The sequence below is a fragment of the Chenopodium quinoa genome, unplaced genomic scaffold, assembly GCF_001683475.1.
Source record: "Chenopodium quinoa cultivar QQ74 unplaced genomic scaffold, ASM168347v1, whole genome shotgun sequence".
NCBI lineage: Eukaryota > Viridiplantae > Streptophyta > Magnoliopsida > Caryophyllales > Amaranthaceae > Chenopodium > Chenopodium quinoa.
Genome location: NW_018742987.1, coordinates 242,846 through 260,657, shown reverse-complemented (window position 1 = coordinate 260,657; position 17,812 = coordinate 242,846). Strand labels below are relative to the sequence as shown.

Below are 17,812 nucleotides of genomic sequence, written 5' to 3'. Positions count from 1 at the left end.
AAATCAACCCAAATGGGTCGTTCTTTCGGGGACGGAAGGAGTACTATTTACATGTTTTTTTTAAGGCAAAAGCTAATGAGCGCCCCCGGGGCGTTAGATAAGAGAATTAAAGTGCAAATATTAAAGTAAAATTAACATTAATTACACCGAACGACGCGTGATTTTGTCATGAATTTCTAACTTAATACCATTTCAACCAATATAATTTATCCTTATTTAACGCACTGGGGCACTCGTTAACAAGATTTTTTTTAATTATGTTAACAAACATAATGCATGATCACAAATTCCCAATACATGATATTGATTTGTTTTGACATATGTATAATAAATTACTAGAAGTTGTTATGAAATTGATATCGATTGTTTAGGTATGTCTCCACGTTTACTTTATAAGTTATAAATACAAGATATTAACTACTGTATTTTATTCTGAGGGGTTGTTGCCCTTTGATTAATTACTATTATTAGTAGGAGAAAATCAATTAAATGCTGGAAGACAAAATTAGGAAAGAAAGCTTTAATTTACATGTTTGTCACGGACTGATTTGAAGTACAGGAATGTATTAGCTTCATGCATGCCACACAAGTCACACTCTATCACTATCATTTATGGACCGATTTGCGATTTATACACTACTCCGTATATTATATAGTGGACAGAGCTACCAGAAATTTTCAGCATATAATAACAGTTGTTATTGAATTATAATTCAGAAAAAGAAATCTAACTTAAAGAAATAGGACAGTTTACTCTGTCCTTAGGATAATATGCACGCGAGTCACGTATCAAAGTGCTAAATCAATGATATACTACTAATCATCAACTAACAAATTTATGACCAAATCCTAATCAAATAGGCCCAAAAACAATTTAATTACACATAGCACACACCCCACAAGTTGGCATCCAACGTATCTTATTCTTTCCATGTGAGAGAATTTTTCCACACTTAAAAAACTCAAACGTTGAAGACTACATTTGCTAGCATTATATAGAGTGATAAATTAAATATTTACATTTGATGGTACTCATGAACAAGTAATTTGGTGTTAGAATGTGTTAAAACATACCAAGTAAACAAATAACTACATAGCACATGTGACTATGCGAGGGTTTTACATTGAAATAAAAAATGGAGCGTTAAAACAATTTATAAGATAATAAGATTAAGAAAGCCAAATCTTTTTAAAGGATTATTGCATGTAGCAACCTAGTTAAAGCTTAGTGGAGTTGATGGGAAACTCACCTTGTGAATTTGAGATCACAAGTTCCAGTCCCACTAACTATAAAATGATTGGGAGTAAGGGGATTCTCTTACCTCCTCCTCTACTCTCAAGCAATGACCTGCAAAGCTAAATTAGTTAAATCTATGAGATGTGTCTGTTCAGTACGATCCTTCATCTTACCTTAAAAAAGGAATTAAATAAATAAAAAAACAGCAACCTAGTTATGCCTCTTGAGTCTTGACGAAGGGTGATATATATATTTACCTTTGCATTATTTTTACTAGTATTATTATTCTTGATTGAGTTATTCAACAGGTTATAAATTACGTTATAGAAAGTTGGCAATAAAGGTTTGTACTCGTACTTCTGAAAAAGATAGATACAAGATGAATGATGATACATAACTCAAGTCTTCAAAGGTATAATTGTTATTGATGGCTGTATGAGTTTCAAATAAAAAATGTATGGAGTATTCTTATTGTTTTTATCTTTTGTTATCATTGACTTTATCAACTAAATTTTAGGGTTGTGGTAAAAAAAATTGACCTTACAACTTTGAGGTTGAGCTTCAATCCTCACCAAGACCTGGTTCTCTTTAGCTTAATTTTATTTCAGTTCACTTCAGCTCCAATCAATTCAGTTTAGTTCATAATTTCCTTCTCTCATAATTAATTCATTTCAGTTCAGTTTAGCAAAATCAAAACAGACCCTAAGTCAATTCGAGTACTCCAATAATGAGGATCCATGTATATGTCCTCTCGGGTCTTAAGAGTATGAGTTAACCTACTATCCCAAATCGAATTAACTTATACGGAGTATTGAAGTATAAAAAAACTCCGATCCATACCGATAGGTTATTTGTCTTACTATACATACCCTTAAAAAACAATTCGACTATACTACGGAGTATTATGATGTACAAAGTGTATAGTGATGTAGACAGTAGAATAATAAAGATTGTAGTGCTCTTAAAAAGGTTACAAAAAAAGGTTCACTATTGTAAGGTGTATACATAGTGATGTAGACAGTAGAGTAATAGAGCTAAAATAGTGCTCATACAAAGTTCAAAATTTCACTATCAAGCTGCTCATAACTTAGTTAGTGGGAGTGTTATTGGATCTTGATGGTTACTTTTCTTTCGGTGAGAATTCCTTTTCTAATTCTTAGTACACAAAATTATATTTTCGCATCCGTTACTTTTATTTTAGCTTCAACAATTTTCAACTTCCACCTTATCAAAAGTTAACAAATTAGAATATAAAGTTTTGAAATGGCAGTATATACAATATTAATGAATTATAAATTTATGACCACAACATTACTTCTGTACTCCCGTCCCTAAATTACATTTCTACTTCTCTCTATTATGTGAGGAATAAATGCTAGAAGTGGGAATGTAATTTTGGGACGGAGAAAGTACTTTATTATACACTGATAATATGTTTAGCAAACGAGTTTGGACTAGTGGTATAGGAGTTTAATAGTAGAGCTTTTACTTTTTAATAGGAGTATTTAATTATTCTGTAGGTTTTGACTCATACAATGCACGAATTAAATTTATAACTAATGTGTAGTCCGGGTGATGCCCTGGGTTGTTAGTTTGTACTTGTTTAATTTGCTAATTAAATTCAACTGTTTAGATAGTAAGACTTATTAGTTTTGAGTTTAAGTCTTGCTATAAATATTTTTTAGCTGTCAAACTCAATCATTACATAATGAAAACAAATAGTATAATAAGACACAAATTAACTTATCTAAGTTAACTATATTTTTGTTGGATAAAAAAACACAATTAATAAATGGCTAAGATGGTAAGACTTTTAACTTAAGACTTGTTGGTCTTGAGTTCAAGTTTGCTTATATTGCGGCCATTGAGAGGCTGAAATTTTTGTTGCAAAAGTGTTGGATTGTTATTTTGTACAGTGTGCATAACTTTTATGAAATTATTGCAAGTTTTATGTGTAAATCATGTTGAACTAAAGCAAGAAAATGTTTTTTTTTTTGTTTGAACTTTTAGGGATCAATAATACAAGCTTTTATGTGTAAATTATGTCTGAACTAAAGCAAGAAAATGGTGGTGGTGGGGAAGGAGATCGATATAGGTCACCAATTCACCATACCTTTGTTAAACAGAACCCTAAGGCCCTGGATAATAATGGAAAGTTGATCCCTCTTTTTTCGTACCTTAAAAAAATCTTCACTAAAATTCACATAATTACCATAACACTTTTGAGTTCATAAGTATTATAACCTTCGATTTTAGAGTGTTATTAAATCGTTATCCTATACTTAATGTTAGAGCAATGAATTTGGGTAAACGGGTCGAGTTTTGGTCGGGTAAGAATGGGTCAGATCAACTTGGGTTGGGTCAATTAAGATTAATTCTATAACCTATACGGGTCGATTTGGGTTGGGTCATGCTTGAGTCAGGTCATACTTCTTATCGGGTTTAGGTCGGGTTAATAAGAGGTCAGGTTACATTCGGATCAGGTGAACAATAGGTCGGGTTTTCACGGGTTAAAATGAGTTAGGGTAATTCTCGGGTTCTATTCGGGTTCGGTTCAAGTCAATAATTTGTGTGTTCGAGTCAGGTCGAGTCATTCTCGAGTTTGAGTCGTGTTCGGTTCAAGTCAATAATTTGCAGATTATAATTAGGTTGGGTCATTTTCAAGTCGGGTCATTTTTGGGTTTAAGTCGGGCTCGGTTCAAGTCAATAATTTGCGGGTTATAAACAGGTTGGGTCATTTTCAAGTCTGGTCATTCTCGAATTCAAGTCGGGTTATGTTCAAGTCAATAATTTGTAGGTTACAATCAGGTCGGATCCTTTCTAAGTCATGTCATATTCGGGGTCAACTAACTATAAATAGATAATTATCATTTTTATCAAGCTAATTATTTCCTTTGACTATAATATATATGGCAATATACTAGGGAACTATAGTCTATAATTTAGGAAGATAATTATCTCCTTTGACCATACAACAAATAAATTCTATATTTTACTCTTAAATTTGAGGATGATGCTCCTGTTTTTTTGCTGGCCTGGACCGACTTGGTCTTCCAAGATAAAATGCTTTGATCTAGGGATCTCAATGGGGTGGGGCGGGTCGGATGTTGACCTTCTCATCCCCATCCCCACCTAACAAAGTATTATAATTAATATTTTATTTCACGTAATTATTTTATAAAATAGTATAGAAGTATATAATTTTGCTTTTAAAGATATATAGACGTGGGTATGAGGTGGAGATGGGGCGGGTACGAAGGGGGCGGGGCGGGTACAACTTAAAATCCACCCCCGCCCCATCACCCATGGCGGGTATGGTTTTTATCCCCATCCCCACCCCACCATCCGCCAAACCAAGACCCATCCCCGCCCCACTGGGGCGAGTCTCCCACTTGACCCGCCCCACTGACATCCCTACTTTGATCAACAATAATATGGTGGTCTAAATTGCATTTAAGGTGATTTGAAATCGGGTCAAGAACAATTTGGGTTGAACTAAGGTCGGGTCAATAACAAGTTGTATTAATTTCGAGTCGAGTTAGTAACAGATCGGGTTGAAATTTGGGTAAGTAATAGATAAGGTAAAATTCGGGTCGGGTTAATAACAAGTCGGGTTGAATTTGGGTCAAGTCAATAACAGGTCAGGTTTGTAACAGGTTAGGTTAAATTCGGGTCGGGTTAGAAACAGGTCGGGTTAAATTCAGGTCAGGTTAGTAACAAGTCGGGTTAAATTCGGGTTTTGACGGGTTAAAACGGGTTTGGGTCAATTTCATCTCAAGTCGGGTTCAATGCAAGTTTTGTAAAGTGGCCGTTGTAAACCAGTAAATTGGTGCAAGTTGTAAACCGGTAAATTGGCCGTTTAAAAGCAATTTAAATGGTTCCAAACACCCAATTGGACTCTCGGAGGGTATTAGGGTCCATTGTAAACATTTCGGCAATTTTTATTTCCGGGCGAAAAAAAAGTCAAAAAATTCCAAAATTGAAGGTTAATATCCACGATTTTAGAGAAATTTTGGAGGTTTCGGGGCCCGGTGTCGAAAAGTTTTGAAATTCTAAGGGATACATCTCGGGGTCATATAATATAATGTTGTTTGGAACCATATATGATCATTATTTGTTGTCATAAATGTTCGTGGTAGGCTTGAATTAATGAAATCGGTGCAAGTTATAAACCGGTAAGTTGGTCATTTAAAGGCAAATTGGATGATTCCACCCACCCAATTAGACTCCCGGAGGGTATTAGGGACCATGGTAAACATTTCAATAATTTTTATTTCTGGGCGAAAAAAAAATAAAAAAATTTCAAAATTGAAGGCTAATATCCATGTTTTTTGAGAAATTTTGAAGGTTTCGGGGCCCTGTGTAGAAAAATATTAATATTTTAGGGGATACATCTCGGGGTCGTATAATGTCGTTTGGATCCATATATGATCATTATATGTTTTCATAAATGTTCGTGGTAAGTTTGAGTTAATAAAATCGGTGCAAGTTGTAAACCGGTAAATTGATCTTTTAAAGGCAAATTGGATGGTTCCACCCAGCCAATAGGACTCTCTGAAGGTACTAGTGATCATGTAAATATTTCGGCAATTTTTATTTACGGGTGAAAAAAAAGTCAAAAAAAATTCCAAAATTGAAGGCTAATATCCATACTGTTTGAGAAATTTTTGAGGTTTCGTGTAGAGATGTCAATTCGGGTAAATAGGTCGATCGGGTTTGGGTCGGTAAGAGTGGGTTAGGTCAATTCGGGTCGGGTCAATTCAAATTAATTTCATAACCTATGTGGGTCAGGTTTGGGTTGGGTCATGCTTGTGTCGGGTCACGTCGGGTCATACTTATTATCGGGTTTGGGTCGGGTTAATATTAGGTCGGGTTACATTCATGTTGGGTGAACAATAGGTCGGGTTTAATTCGGGTTAAAATGGGCTAGGGTAATTCTCATGTTCGAGTCGGGTTCGATTCAAGTCAATAATTTGCGGTTAGAATCAATTCGGGTCATTCTCGGGTTTTAGTCGGGTTCGGTTCAAGTCAATAATTTACAGATTATAATTAGGTCAGGTCATTTTCAAGTCTGGTCATTCTCGAGTTCAAGACGGGTTTGGTTCAAGTCAATAATTTGCGGGTTAGAATCAGGTTGGGTCATTTCCAAGTCGGGTCATTCTCGGATTCAAGTCGGGTTATGTTCAAGTCAATAATTTGTAGGTTATAATCAGGTCTGATCATTTCCAAGTCAGGTCATATTCAGGTTCAACTAAATATAAATAAATAATTATCATTTTTATCAAGCTAATTATTTCCTTTGACTATAATATATATGGCAATATATACTAGGGAACTATAGTTTATAATTTAGGAAGATAATTATCTCCTTTCACCATACAATAAATATATACTATATTTAACTTTTAAATTTGAGGATGATGCTCCTTTCTTTTGGTGGCCTGGACCGACTTGGTTTCCCAAGACAAAATGCTTTGATCAACAATAATATGGTGATCTAAATTGTATTTGGTGATTTGAAATCGGGTAAGGAACAATTTGGGTTGAATTTAGGTCGGGTCAATAACAATTCGTATTGATTTCGAGTTGGGTTAGTAACAGAGCGGGTTGAATTTTTGGGTCGGGTTAGTTATAGGTCTGGTAAAATTCAGGTCGGGTCAATAACAAGTCGGGTTGAATTTGGGTCAGGTCAATAACAAGTCGAGTTAATTTTTGGTCGGGTCAATAACAAGTCTGGTTGATTTTTGGTCGGGTTTGTAACAGGTTGGGTTAAATTCGGTTCGGGTTAGGAACGAGTCAGGTTGAATTCATGTCTGGTTAGTAGCAAGTCGGGTCAAAATTCGGGTTTTGAAGGGTTAAAGCGATTTTGGGTCAATTTCAGTTCAAGTCGGGTTAGGTTCAGATCAATAATTTACGGGTTACATTCGGGTCGGGTCATCTCCAGATCAGTTCATGTTCGGGTTCGGGTCCCACATACTCGGGTCAACTCGGGTCTAGGGTTGGTTTCAGGCCGGGTTAGGTCGGGTTTGGGTCACCATTTTTTCGGGTTCAGATGGTCAGTTAATAATCGAGTTTGAGTCGGTATTTGGGTCGGGTCAACTTTTGACAGCTCTACATGATGTATTACTTTAAGCAATTTAAAAAAAAGGGTTTTTCTATATAGTAACCTTGTTTTTTTCACTTTTCTACGTTGTGCCCCAACATATATCACTTTCTATACTGTAACCCCAATATATTTTTTGTTTCCACACGATAACCCTGTTGTTATCTTGCCGTTAAAAAGTTCATTTAGTGGGGCCCACTCTCCATTATTAATATTTTTTTATCGATTTGCGCGTTGAAAAATACTCCGTCAAAGGTTTAAAGGGCTATTTTGTTCCTTAGGATCCAAATTGAGCCCAGATTTGGCAAAAAAATAACGTAAATGCCTCGTTTTGTGTGTTAAAATGTGAACACGTAAATCGAGACATTTCTTAATAAGCAAAACGAGGCATTTACGTTATTTTTTTGCCAAATCTGAGCTCAATTTGGTTCCTTAAGGGCGGACCAAAATAGCCCCCGAAACCTTTGACGGAGTATTTTTCAACGCGCAAATCGATAAAAAAAATAATAATGGAGAGTGGGCCCTACTAACGGAATTTTTTAACAGCAGGATAACATTAAGGTTACCGTATGGAAACAAAAAATATGTTGGGGTTACAGTGTAGAAAGTGATATATGTTAGGGCACAACGTAGAAAAGTGAAAAAAAAAAAAACAGGATTACTATATAGAAAAACCCAAAAAAAAAAAAAAAAAAAAAAAAAAAAAAAAAAAAAAAAAAAAGTATTGCATAAGTTGGATTTCGCACGTTTTGTTATCGCCTTTCTCGCCAATTTAGTGTCTTTAGGATATATGTTTATGTCAATTTGGACAATCCAAGTAAAGAATGTTGTCTTATCTTATTTTCACTACTAATACAATCTCTCATAACCACACCAGTGAGCTTACAATACCCTCTTTTGGTTCTTAGACTTTTGTGTAGAGCATACTATTGTCCGAAATATTTAAATTCACTTCAAGTTAATTTTATTCTTAGACGAAAATATACATATATATTGAATACAAATTCATCGATTACTGAAGGAAATTAAAATCATAAGCTTCAATTATTCAGTTGAGCACAGTAGAGAGGATGAAAGGTACTTGAACAGCCAAAAGTATCAAATATTGTAACTTGCACATTCGGGCACAACAACACATCTTCCAAATGAAACTAGTACATTTATCGTTTGTTGCTACACCGCCTTTTAATCAATGTGACTGATCTGCTGAATGCAAATGAGACCAGTATTCCTTCACAAGTTGGCCAAATAATGAATCTTCCTTCTCCATTAACTTAATCGGGTCGTCATATTCAGCTAAATTTCCTGCAACAACATTTCATTACATTCTATCCTACCAAATAATTTAGGACTTAACTCAATCAATAATCTCGCCTGCTATAATTTTGTTTTAGAATTTGCTTTTGAATTTTGCAACTGTTATGTTGCTTGAGGTGCATTATATATGGTATAGGAATATCAAAGAAAACACACCTTCACTAATGGTAAGAACCTTGGTGCAATCCATCACGGTTGGTATCCTATGGGCTACTGTAATTACTGTGCAATCAGCAAACTCTGTTCGTATTGTTTTTTGCAGAATCATATCAGTTGCATTATCAATTGATGCAGTTGCTTCATCCAGCACTAGTATCCTGCTTTTTCTCAATAAAGCGCGGCCTAGACCGAATAGTTGTTGTTGTCCAATGCTCCAATTTGATCCATCCTCCAGAACTAATATGAGAAAGTACAATAATAATATGTCAAAAACTCAAAATACATTTGTTATGGGAAATTCCCTGTTTCTCGTGATGTTCTCGTGGGGGCATTTTTGTGAATAAATCAATATCTGATCTTTTTCATTATTGTGGGCTCTACAGTTGAATGAAGTTAAATAAAGCTGTTATTAAAAAAAACGAATAATTGAAGGAGAAATTCATACCAAAGGAATCTAAACCTTGCTCCTTCTTTTGCACAACTTCTTTGAGTTGACATTTCCCTAGCACCTTTTGCAAGAAAAAAAAAGTTCAAAAATTGCCATGCATTACATAAAATGTATGTATTCTAGATATTGTTACATAAGAAAGAAAGGGAAATTATACCTCCCAGATTTCTTCATCAGTATGCTGACACAATGGATCTAAGTTGAATCGTACACTGCCATTGAATAGTGTGGGATCTTGAGGGATAATCCCGAAACGTGACCTTAAATCATGAAGTCCTATCGAACTTATATCCAATCCATCGACGATAATCTTCCCTTCTACTGGCTCTACCAGGCGAAATAATGCCCCTATCAGGGTAGTCTTTCCACTCCCTGTCCTACCCACAACACCAATTTTGTCTCCGCCTTCGATTATGCAACTAATTCCCTTAAGGACCAGTGGTGTGTCTGTTCTATATCTTATCTGCTTCATACATAAAAATGTTAAGCATATCTTTCTAGAATACATGTTGATAAGATATTGAAAAGTTCACCTGTAAATTGTGGACCACTACTTTTCCAAGGGATGGCCAATTTCGGGGAGGGCGACTATCATTGATGACTTCTAGAGCTTCACTTGGTATATCTGTGTATTGATGAATCCTTTCCACTGAAATGATTTGGTTGGCTATTATGCATTGATTTTGAATTGAGACAACCATACCCAAATTTAACCCTAGACCATATGATAACGCCATTCCAATAAAGCCTGCAATATTATCGGTTCTATTATAAACGAAATATTTGTAAATAGAGAAACCAAAGAGAGATAGAGAATGTTTTACCTGGGGAAAATGTTCCAGGTGGAAGCAAAACCATGCATAGTGCTGCAGTTGCAAGAACAGTGGCACTAAGGATCTCAATCCTCTGAATAAGCCATTCAGTGGCTGCAAAGTTGTGGAAGAATGGGCTTGCATTTAAGTCGATAAGATCAAGACTTTTTTCAAAAAAACGTTCTTCCTCTTGAAAAGCTCTTATTGTCATGGCTCCTGCTAATGATTCGGCTAAATGGTTTGCAACCATAGACTTGGTTGTACCATTGAGTCTCATCAGCTCTTTTGCGGTTGCAAAGTAGTACCTCTGTGCATGATTTTCAATTAGTAATTAGGTGCTAAACCTAACAATAACCTCAAGAAATTAAAGAAATGCAATTGTTTGATGGAAATTTTGTCTAGAACTAGGGTCATTTGTGAACAACTATCCGTTTTTTTAAACAACCCTTAAAAAAAATGGGTAGTTATTCATAAATGACTCTATCTTTAAGGTAGTTCTAGACAAAATTTCCTTGTTTGATACATGATTATTTTTTTTAGAAAATTCATTCATCACATAAGCCCATAGCACTGCATTGTGGAAGGTCATTTTGAAAACTTACTTGTATTCGTATCATCATGTAAATCACTGGTATGGTTACAAATAAGACCTGCCAGATCATGACAGCCAACACTCCCAAATTAGCATATGCTGTTGTAGTAGCTCCAAGGGTTGAATGGAAGCTGAAAGGGAGATCAAGATCGATAATGCTTAAATCAGAAGAGACCTGTAGATTTTAATTAAAACATCAAGTGGGGAAATGTTATTGTGGAATAAGTCTAGTCTACTTGAATTGCATGAAATATATATATTTGTGAAGCATATCACAACTTTATTTAATTTATACTTACCCGACTCAGTATCCTTCCAAGAGGTGTAGAGTCATAAAATGACATTGGAGCACGAAATAAGGAGTTTAGTAATTTAGAAAACAAGAATCTTGATGAATCCATCCCTAATCTAACCATTGCAAGAGATCGAAAGAATAAACAGATTGTCGAGGCGAGTCCAATGATGAAGTATACCAAAATAAGTTTTGATTTGCTGAGTTGAGGATTATCAATGCCTTTGGCCATCCAAAGGTTCTGTAATATCTGGCCTGCTAAAAAGGCTACATAAGCGAAGAAAACGATAGAGATATACCAGTATCCTATATTCTGCTTCAAGTATATCAAATATGGCTTAAGGCCAGTGTCTCCTACTTCTCTTTCTTCTTGTTTAATCAACTGGTCCTTATTCGCTTGATTTTCATTCTCCACATTGGCTATCTGAATTTCTGTATTCGAAACAATTTGTCTATTAGATTTGCTAGCTTCACCCGTTGTCTTTGTATTGGCAGTCTCTTTGTGTGCATTTACAAGATCTGAAAACTCCTTACTTGAAGCTAATAAACTATGATAAGAGCCTGACTGATGGATTTCTCCATCTGACATCAACTGCAAAAAAAAGATGTCGTTTCATTGATGATTACAAGTTATTTATTCATACAAAATTAAAGACAAACTCACCAAACACCAATGAAATGCTGGAAGAAAATCAACTTGGTGAGTCACAAGCAAGACAGTCTTTTCGGAAAGAGCTTCCATAACATATTCCTGTCACAACATAAAGAGTCATGTTAGTTAAGTTGAAAAGGTTATCCATGTTTGAGAACTTGAGGTGTGAGAAATACTATACATTAAAGAGGCTAGTTGCAGTTTTTGCATCAACAGCACTGAATGGATCGTCCAAAAGGTAAATGTCTGCATTTTTGTATAATGCTCGAGCAAGTTGAATCCGTTGCTTCTGTCCACCACTTAGATTAACTCCTCTTTCTCCAATTTCAGTCATATCACCATAAGGAAGAAGCTCAAGGTCCTTAACCAATGAACACCTATGTAGAGTATCTCTATATCTGAGGTCATCCATGGCTGATCCAAACAGAATATTTTCCCGTATTGTCCCTGATTGAATCCAAGCTGTCTGGGAAACATAAGCAATACTCCCAAAAACCTCTACCTATAAGAGTAAAATAGGTTTGAAATGTAACAATTATATAGCTCTTTATATAGTAGTCTAATTCTATTAAGCTAACTCATCAATATTTATTTGTCTAGAGGTCTATATGCAGCTTGGTGGGAAATTCCCTGTTTCTCATAGTGAGAAACGAAATTTGTTTCTCATATGAGCATTTTCGTGAATAAGTCAACAACTTTTTCATTATTGTGGGCTCCACAGTTGAATAGTTGTTGGTTTATTTACGAAAATGACAAAAATAAGAAGTATGAAAGTTGCATAAGAAGCTTACTGTTCCATCCATGCATGCTACTTCTCCGAGAATTGCTGCGAGTAATGTTGATTTTCCTGAGCCAACTTCTCCACATATAGCTATTTTTTTACCAGGATGAATATCAAGATCTATGTTTCTCAATGTTGGCTTTGATGTATCCATTTCCCACGAAAGATTTGCTGATCTTATCATAATGGCATGATTTATAGTGGCCATATCGCTCATTTTTCTGACATTTTCTGTTTGGAGCTCTGGCGCTGCAAGAAACTTCACAATTCTTGCAAATCCAACTTTTGCATCTATTATTACAGCAATGACATCAGGGATAACTCTTATTGGCTCTTGCACTAGACGCAATGTTGCAAGAAATGTGAATACATTGTTGGCATGTAGAGGGATATGGAGTAAATAACATGCCCAAAATGTAGCAACAGAGACCAAAACAGGAGACATCCAAAAAAGCAAGTAGTTGTATGCCTTTTGCAATTGCACAGATGATAAGCGTTTGGACTCCTCTTTTCTTAAGGACTCGATTGCTTTCTTAAAGTGATTCTCCCAAGCATATAACTTAAGAACCTTCATGTTCACTAAAGCCTCTGAGTACGCCTTCAACCTCCTATCTTGAGCTACCATCAACTTGCTTTGGTACTTATGTTGTAACTTTGCAATAGGCGCGTTGCATATCATAGTTAATACAACTAGTACTAAGGAAGCCACAGTTGCGAGCTTAACTGAATGGATCAAAATAAGTAATGCAAGACAAAGCTGGAGGCTTGTAGTCCAAGTCTGATGAAACCAAAAAGGGAACTCCCCAATCCTATAAGCATCCACGGTTACGTGATTCATTATCTCACCACCAGAGTGATTCTTCTTAGCTACATTTGAGAGTCGTAGATGCTTCTTATAAATTGCTGCAGTTAGCATGGACCTCACTTGAAGACCAATCAATCTGCTTCGAAAGAACCATTGCCTCTGTGTAAAAGATTCCAATATCTTCGATAGGAAAAGTGAAGCTGCCAGAACATATCTTTCATATTTAAAAGCTTCTTTACCCTCACCAATCTCAATGAAGGAATTCATTAATAGAGGTCCAGCTGACATTGCAAGTATCTTCAAAAGAGCAAATACTCCAGTAACTAGAATCTCTTTCCAGTGGCATTCAACAATTGTCCACAAGATCGAGGATTCTGATAACAAGTCGGACTCTTTTTTCTTAATCAACTGATCAACAAACTGTGAGTAACAATATCTTGCTTTGTCTATGTCCCGTAATTTGGGCATGTCTTCTTCCTCCATAGTCTTTTTCGTACCCGATTTCATCAAAGGGTTTAGCCAACAAAATAACATCTTATTAAAGAACCCAGCTTTGGCAAATGGTGTAACTCTAGCGGGTGCCCCCTTTTCACTAATGCTCCCTTTATCCTCAGAATTTTTTCCACAGTCAGATTGCCAACAAAACATTGTCCACAAATCCCCTATCATTCTTCAGCTCTTTCACTGTACCAATGCAAAACTACATAAGTACCAGATTATCACATAAAATTTACTCTTATTTTGCGTTAGTTACTACACTTGGACTTTTATTATATTGTTCATTATTCATCATTTTTTCTACTATAACCCTACTGTATTACTTTTATTGACATTTAAAATATGAACAATATTTTTCCTTTTTTTAAAATAAGTTATACATCTCATTTCACGTTTGATAATCATTGTTTTAACCAGAAAAATCTTTAGTTACCTGTATTAAAAATGACAAAATATTGATATTATTTAACAATATTTATCCTTTACTAGAAAATTATCAAACTTATCAAAGTATAGTGTACAAATAACAAGCAAGTTAAAGTGTTGAAAGTAATTAAACAAAAAAAAAAGAATGGAAGATGTATGAAAAAATCAATTGCGTTGGATTTACATTTTTCACATTTTGGAAAAATTAAAATTAATTTCACCAATTTGCGCGTGATTTTGTCATAAATTTCCAACTTAATTCCATTTTGGAAAATATATTTAATGCTTATACATAAGCCTAAGGGCTATATATACCATTATCCATTCTATAATACTTCGTTCGTTTCTTAATGGATGCATGAATTCAGGGCCTTTCTAGATTAATGTACTATGCAATTAGTTCATGCCTTCATGGTCTTTGCATTTCCCATAAATGGTAAAACCATTCATCCTCCTCAGTCATTTATTTTCTTGATTTACTCAAAATTTTCAAGTTTTCAATTAAATCACTCTTACCTTCCTCTCTCTAAATCACAACAATTATGCAATTTTTTTCAAACACAATGAAATCAGTACTCCAATTGACAAATTTAAGTCGAAGAGTAAAACGATAAGATTCATAAAGTATCTTTCTTGCTATGAATTACAATCTGCAAATTTGTGCAATATTTTCACAAGCAATGAAATTAGTAATTTGTATGCTTTCAAAGGTAGATTACTATATTTACTGTTAATTTCAGATTTTGTAAGTGCTAATTATTGCAAATTTGAAGGTAGAAATCCAGATATTTTGCAATTGTGAGTTATTGAATTGAAATATGGCAACGACATTTAATTATTTGAAATTTAAGCGATTGTCAATTGGATGAGTTTGAGTTTTTGTTGACCTTTGTATATTGTAATTTAAGTATGGTAATGTTGAATATTTATATAATAAAATTGCTCTTGTTTTGGTAAGGCCTAATTTCAAAAGTTAGGAGATTTAGAATAGGGCTCTCAAAATATTTAAGACGGCCTGCATGAATTTGTACTAATTTTTACCATTAATATGTATATATAATGATCTACATCGCCTTTCATTTTATCTTAACAAAAAAAGTAAGGGTCTGTTCATATTTACTGAAATTAGCTGAACTGAATGAGATGAACTGAACTGATTGGAATTGAAGTGAACAAAACCGAACTGATTGGAGCTGAACTAAACTTAACTAAACTGAGTTGAAATAAATATTTTATGAGAGAGGGAAATTAGGAGCTGAAGTGAACTGAACTAATTGGAGCTGAACTGAACTGAAATGAAATGAAATTAAGTAAATGTGAACAGACCCTAAGTAAACATGGTCATAATTTTATGAAATAATAATGTAAAAGGTCAAAGTAATACGGAGTACATTTATTGAAAAACATGATTATGCAGTACTTTCTCTCTTTCTTTTTTTATTGTTATACTTTGACCTTCGCAGTTTTTGCAGTCTTCAACGTGCACATTTTGACTACTTATGTGTTCAATCTAAAATATACGGAGTAGCAAACTAAAAAAATACGGAGTACTCTATATTTTTTATATAGAAAAAATTCATTTTAAGATGAATTTAACAACATTCTACATGATATAGTTTTAATCTTTATATATAATAATAGTTTTCCCTAATTTTTATTATAATCAAAGTTTTTAGACGTTGACCACTAAAGTCAAAAATATAATAATAGGAAGAAAAAAATAGGGAAAGTGGATGATGATTTAAGATTGCAATTGCCTCAGAGAGAAAAAATACGAGTAAATAAATAAAGATTGCAATTGTTTAACATTTGTCACCGTTACCCCACAAAAAAATATAATGAGAATTGAAGTCTAATAATGGCAGTCTTTTGTGCAACACAAATCTCATTTTATATCTTCCTCTCTACTTATCTACTCTTGTAGTCTTGTGGTGAATTCAATTAGAATTAATGGCAAAAAAAAAGTAGTGATGTTACACTTATTTTGGTACTTTTGAATTTAAGAAATGTTATGCTCATAAAATAATAAAGATTAAAATAAAAATAACTACGGAGTAATAAAAAAAATAATAAAAAAAACAGAGAAAGTATATACATATATTTAAAACTTAAAAATGATAAAAGTAACGCTACCTTTTATCTTTTCTTTTCTTTTTTTTCGAATTTGTCGACGCAGAGCACCTAAAGTTTTGAAGGAGAACAACAGCAAGAGAATATTTTTTCCATTTTTGTTAGTATAATCATCAATCCACCAATACATTAGTAATTTTTTTTTTTTTTTTTTTGAAATAAAATCAACTTAAACTTGAATTACCCAAAATGTGACATGCAAATTAATTGAAACCCAAATATACAAAATAAAACTTACATGCAAATATTTTTAATTTTGTTGGGGAGAGAGGCGAATGCCAGTGTTAAGCTTTGTCTCTAACTCTCTATTCTCTGTTTCTCTCTGCTTATATAACTCATGAATTTTTTTAAATATTTAATAAATAAATAATGTGTAGTGTGTACCATGTGTCACAAAGGAGAAGTGAGAATGGCAAACAAATAAGGTAATAAAAATAAATAAATAAAAGGAAATAATTATGATAATTACCAAAGTAATCAGTATGGACAAATCATCTCCCATAATTGTTAATCACATTTAATTTTGTTCCTTAAATGCCCAAGTAGAATCACCTAATTTAATACTCCAGGATTTCTTGTCATTGAATTCTGCACAAGAGTTTTTTTTTTTAAAAAAAAAAAATTAATTTTTAATAAATTGTGCACCAGAGATTGGTTAAACAATCTGTGTCAAGTACAGTTTGTACATAATTAATGACTTCATTATCAAGTTATTACCTCGTTATGTTTTTTTTGGACAGCCAACATTTTTTTTCTTTGAGGTAAGATAATCAAGTACTCACTTATACATAGTGATAGAGTATAAAACATATTTATGAACTTTAATCATCCGCTTAAGCTTTTAGTAGAGTTGGTCCTTTAACATGGTATCAGAGCCAGCGTGACACAAAGGTCACGGATTCGAATCTCATCTACCCCTCTTTCAAAGTGGAATTAATTCGCGCCGGGTATGAGAGAGTCTGTGCTGCATCCACATTTTAATCCCAAAGAGCCTTTTATGTGAGGGGTAATGATAGAGTATAAAACATATTCATGGAGTTCAACCATCAGCTTAAACTTTTAATTGAGTTGGTCCTTTTAACACATAGTTCCAATTGTACACATTTAAAGTTCTAAAATTCCTATTAAAAAAAATTTAAACATTATATATTTGAGTTTATATTTTAAATACTCTAGTTGACAGAGAGTGAGGGATAGCTCAAGTGGTTAGAGCTCCCCTCCCGATTACGTATAAGAGATCTGGGGATCGATTTTCATCACCCGCCTTTGTGGCTCTCTAAACACCAAAAAAAAAAAATAAAAAAAAAAATAAAAAAAAATAAAAAATAAAAAACTCTAGTTGACATGGTGACATTACATAACAACATATTTATCAAAGTAGGTTAACACATGATTACTGAGGATATCAAGAGCTGAAGTGAACTGAACTGAATTGAAATTAAGCTGAAGTGAACATATTATTCAATTAAAGTACTTTTAATTTAGTACTCCATATAAATATGTTTTAAATCATTACAGAGTACTATATACTTCATTCGTCCCATAATTACAGGCAAATAG

The 17,812-nt window shown here is 33.9% G+C and overlaps 1 protein-coding gene across 1 annotated transcript; it reads right to left on the bottom strand.

The window, feature by feature from the left end:
• Positions 1–8,421: 8,421 nt before the first annotated feature.
• Positions 8,422–13,768, bottom strand: LOC110729524 (ABC transporter C family member 10-like). The gene is made up of 11 exons (XM_021909259.1): positions 12,404–13,768; positions 11,794–12,114; positions 11,625–11,711; positions 10,968–11,552; positions 10,679–10,843; positions 10,089–10,383; positions 9,798–10,012; positions 9,422–9,727; positions 9,262–9,325; positions 8,814–9,053; positions 8,422–8,645 (listed from the first exon to the last, which is right to left on the bottom strand). Exons 1-11 carry the CDS (start codon positions 13,730–13,732, stop codon positions 8,530–8,532), a joined length of 3,723 nt encoding a protein of 1,240 aa, XP_021764951.1. The 5' UTR covers positions 13,733–13,768; the 3' UTR covers positions 8,422–8,529.
• Positions 13,769–17,812: the final 4,044 nt, after the last annotated feature.

Coding starts and splice junctions, on each gene's coding strand:
- LOC110729524 (XM_021909259.1), bottom strand. CDS start 13,732: ATGTTATTTTGTTGGCTAAACCCTTTGATGAAATCGGGTACGAAAAAG. Junction 11,712..11,793: donor CTGCAACTAGCCTCTTTAAT/GTATAGTATTTC, acceptor ATGTTGTGACAG/GAATATGTTATGGAAGCTCT. Junction 9,054..9,261: donor GCAAGGTTTAGATTCCTTTG/GTATGAATTTCT, acceptor TTCTCATATTAG/TTCTGGAGGATGGATCAAAT.